The sequence below is a fragment of the Phaethon lepturus genome, unplaced genomic scaffold (genome assembly GCF_000687285.1).
Source record: "Phaethon lepturus isolate BGI_N335 unplaced genomic scaffold, ASM68728v1 scaffold22031, whole genome shotgun sequence".
NCBI classification, from domain to species: Eukaryota; Metazoa; Chordata; class Aves; order Phaethontiformes; family Phaethontidae; genus Phaethon; species Phaethon lepturus.
In genome coordinates, this window is record NW_010515849.1 from 44,078 (window position 1) to 48,547 (window position 4,470).

The 4,470-nt window shown below is 35.3% G+C and overlaps 1 protein-coding gene across 4 annotated transcripts in view; it reads right to left on the reverse strand.

Annotated features, from left to right (window-relative positions):
- STAG2 (stromal antigen 2) overlaps positions 1-4,257 on the reverse strand; it is a 42,152-nt gene extending 37,895 nt beyond the window's left edge. For 2 of the 4 annotated variants that reach the window (XM_010295908.1, XM_010295907.1), the window contains exons 1-3: positions 4,111-4,257; positions 2,022-2,100; positions 707-868 (exon numbers count right to left, since the gene is read on the reverse strand). In XM_010295908.1, coding sequence (XP_010294210.1) covers positions 707-868; positions 2,022-2,100; positions 4,111-4,154 — 285 coding nt within the window. In that variant the 5' untranslated portion in view covers positions 4,155-4,257. The remainder of the gene's footprint in view (positions 1-706; positions 869-2,021; positions 2,101-4,110) is intronic. The other 2 variants (XM_010295909.1, XM_010295906.1) reach the window with 1 other exon arrangement.
- Between the last annotated feature and the right edge of the window lie 213 nt (positions 4,258-4,470).

Here is a 4,470-nt window from a genome sequence, read left to right on the forward strand (position 1 = left end):
CACTCTAACCCTCTCTCCACTGGAAGATTCAGAGTCATGCAAATGTTTTACTGATTTAACTGAATTTTTTAAAGTGCTAAATTTCTTAATAGACTGACTTCAGTCCTATTAGTATATGCAGTGGAGACAGTGCCTAATGTGGAGACTGCTAGTAAGTTAAAATTTGGTGACCCAAATTCCAACCAGTTTGAGTGTTGCAATATACATTAGTCAAGTCAACTCAGGGGAATTTTGAAGAGTAGTGCTTAAATTGTAGCTAGTGATTTTACTTCGGGTGACGGAAGAGAAGCAATTTCTTTTCAGATAATCTAAGCTCTGGGATCACCTATAAACCACAGATTTCCTGTTAAGTTCTATGACAGCTATAAGCATAAACAACACAAAAAGGGCTTAAAAGCTGTGTAATCTAAAACAACCTGCCTTCATTCAGGATACTGAAAATTCACTTTGAACCATAGTTTGAGTTTCTTCATTATATATGTGATTATTCATACCTGACATTTAGAAATGAAAAATCAGTTTGTTAAAATTCAAACCTTAATAATGCAAAAACCCCACTTTTTAAAATCTTAATTTGGAACTAAAAACTACAAATTGAAGAAAAAAATTACTTTAGGCTTCATTTTGTTAAAATGTATGTACAGTAAAATATCGTCGTATTTAAATTGTATATTTATCCAAGTCATAGAGACATCCCAAGTCTTACCTGCATAGCACTCTTGCCCATTTTAACTACCTCAAACAGCATCATGTTTTCCACACCATTCTGTTGGTGATGTCCATTCATCCGATTTGGACCACCAGGTTTCCCTCCTCCGTTTCCACTTTTCCCCTTTTCTGCTGGTCCTTTTTTTCCTTTTTTACAAGTCTGCAATCACACACAAAGTTAATTTTCAATTGGGTATTACGTAGTAACTAAAAAACCAACTTACCATTCATACCATGACAACTATACACATGGCCTTTTATTTTCAGGAACTACATTTAAAATCCAAAGTTGAGAATAATATCTGATCCTGACTGACACAAAGACCAATGGGAATTCTACATGGTCCATTTCCTCCTTCCTTCATTTAAAATCTCTGAGCAACTAAAAACACAACAACTAGTGACAGTGTATGACAAAAATTTTTCTCATGTTTAAACAGTAAAACAGATTATACCGATTTTATTTAAAACAGCTATGGCAATTCTCTTAATATATAACATAGGAAAGTCTCTTCTGCAATTCATTAACCTTTCATTTTTTAGTTTGAGCACACGTTGGCAAGTGGGGTTGAGGAAGAACAAACAGCTGTCTTTGTATTTGATTCCCCAAATGACTTACAGAAAGAAGAAAGAAAAAAAAATTAAACAGAAATTAAACGACTGTTTTCTAAAACTATTTATCACCTCCTCTTAATAGCTGGGCACTCTGTATTGGTACAGGTACACGGGGTGCCCAGCAAGGCAGTCACAGCCCGGGCCAACGGGCGTGCAGCAGCCTGCCTGCACCACAGTGGTGAGGGAGCTATACGTGGCGGGTGCCAAGAAAAAACCACACAGCGGGGAGGACACCCTGGGAGATAAGGGGAGAGAAAGGCTATTAACTGGGTTTAGACCTCCCTACTTGGGCAGTGTAATCTCCTGTCTGCATCCTACTGAAAAAAAAAAACTTTTAATGAAATTACTCATTTCTGTTCACTTTTCAAATTAGAAGAGAGAAAGAATTAACAACACCAACCCAAAGAGATTGTATTAGCACTAAATGTAAGTATAGGATGGAACACATGCAGATGCTAATCAAATCAAAGCTAATAATCTTTTTGTCCCCCACCTCCCTTATGCCTTCACAGAACTAAGGAAATACCATGCAAATACTCAAGACAAAGCATTTCAATACAAATACAAATATGAACTCTCTTCACAGAACACTCGCATTTTCAGAAAATACTCCTAGCTCATTCAGCTTCAAAGCAAGTGCTGAACTCTTCAATTCCTAATAGAAGAAGTGTTTCGGTATCCCTATGAACTGAACATACTTTTCCTTTGCCTTGTTTTTGGTTTTTTCCTTCAATATCCTCAAAGTCTGTATCAGAAGAGAAGTGTGTTTCAGACTCCCTGCAAGGATAAAAAGACAAACCATTTACATATTTCATTAGAAACGTTCTTAAATATATTACATAAAGTCACATTATGCTCTCAGTCCCACGAGTCAACTCGAACATTGAAACTGCTTTTTTAAGTCCACTGTCAAGGAACAGATCAGAGCATATCCTCATACTCACACCCCACCCTGCCTCCTCCAAACAATTTATCTGCGAAGAAAGCCATATAGTAAGGTTAAAAGATGTGAAGGTGGGTAGAAAAATAGCAACAAGTTGGGAACTTTGCTTTTGGCACATGACAAATATTGCACCATCTCAGAAAGCAAAGAGTACTGTAAGTATCTGCCACAAATACTTAACTACAACGGGGGCGGGGGGGGGAAGCAGCAACAAAAAAAGAAACCACCACCTTCCCTCATAACTAAAGTGTCTCAGTAGATCTCTTCATGCTATCAGAATCTAAGTAAGTAGTTAAGAGGTACGCACTTATGTTGAAAGGTACAGAGAAAAAGTTTAGGTGAGGTTTCTCCGTCAAAAAGATAGCCTGTAGTTCTGTTTAGGCTTATATGGTAAAAAGACATTAAACAATATACAAACTTTCTCTTTTGTTTAAATTTCCTACATCACTAAAATACGTTGCACTGATACGGAAATCCTTTATTGCCAACACTGATGGGGGGAGGGTATGGTATGTGAAATCACCTGAATTATTAATAGAGAATGCTTAGCTTATATATTCTCTATTTCTAGATGTCCTGCAGAATACAACTTAAATGACGCTACCAAATCTTGTTTTAACACATACATGCAGTACGACAGATTCCAGCTGCTATCACAAATTTCTGATACTCACTTCTTGATTCAATTTAGCAATGCAATCATAAAAGTGACCAGGGGACATGGGAGACCCATTCCTATATATTTATTTATAACATTCTAAAACAATCCAGAAACATAAGGTCTCTTGCTATTGCAAGTCTCTGAAAGGAGCTTTCTGTCTTTTAACACATATTTTGCTATTTCTGGTTTTTTTGACGATGTATTCTGATATGGACTGAAAAAGTTGCAGGGGGGAAGTTGAGAAGTATTTCTTCTTCAGAACTTCCTAGGTGTTATTTTCACAGGAAAGAACAGAACACAAATTCCAAACATTTCATTAACCAATGAACTGCACCAACAGAGTAAAAAACTATCATAAATAGCTGTAAAAATAGTATTTCATATTAACCATCTTCCAATTTACCTTTACTCATTAAAAGACACCACAAAACAATCTGATACAAAACCACATCTTTGTACCTTTTTAGGTTTTATACCAGTTTAACCCATTTCAACAGCCTGTTGAAATATATTCATGCCAATTTCTTGACAATTAAAAGGTGAGAAACTGTATTCTTTTGGCCTGCTTAAAATAATCACTATTTCTCTGTCCAAAATGTAATCTATGCCCGATTTTACATTTTAGAAACTCAAATGTCTGTATCTTAAAAATTGTAGGAAGACTATTGAGCTAATAAGAATGTCAAAAACACTGAGGAACTGATGCCTGACGGAAGGTAAGACTTTGGCTTTAACTAAAGCATTTGGCACTAAGTATTTTAAATATTAGGCAACCTGCCCCAGTTGTTAAGGGCAAATACCTCAACTACTTCCTCTCTATAGAGGCTTTAATGAAGGAAACTTTTTTTGTTACTCCTAATGAAAGAGTTTCTTATTCAAACACGTCATTTTGAAAGACAAAGTCCTGAGAAATACCTCACATGAACAAAAAGTGTCTGCCATAATGGCTTTCTACTAGCAAAGCTTCAAAATTGATTTTAAATAATTAAGCACTTCTAAAATACTTTAATTACCAAATACTCAAGAAAAAATTCAGACAATGCTTTATCAACATCTGAATAGGAAAAAATCTAGAACCCTATTTCCCTCATTTTGTTTGTAAGAGAAAAACCAACCACATATATTAACACTAAAAAGAGCCAGTACATTTAAAAATGAAACTAAAAATTCTTAAAACACTTACTGAAGGAGAGTAAAATCAGTTGGTATTTCTGGAGCTGCTATCATTTCTTTATCATCTTCTGGAACACCACTGTATTAGAAAGATATTCAAAAACCAGTCTGAAGTACAAGCTTACTTTTCTTTCTTCCTTTGTAGTGGACAACTTCTATAATAAAATAAGCAAACAAATACAGTTAAAATTTTTCCACATATAGAGGGGTAAAAAAGTTGGAAACACAGAAAATGTAGATCACACCACCCTCTGTTTCCAGCTAAGCTTTTTCCCCATTTCAAGATTTTATATTTTTGACTCCTCCCATGATCTTACTACAAAGTACCTCCACAAATCTTAAAAGCATCACAGTAAAATAAAATAGAAAC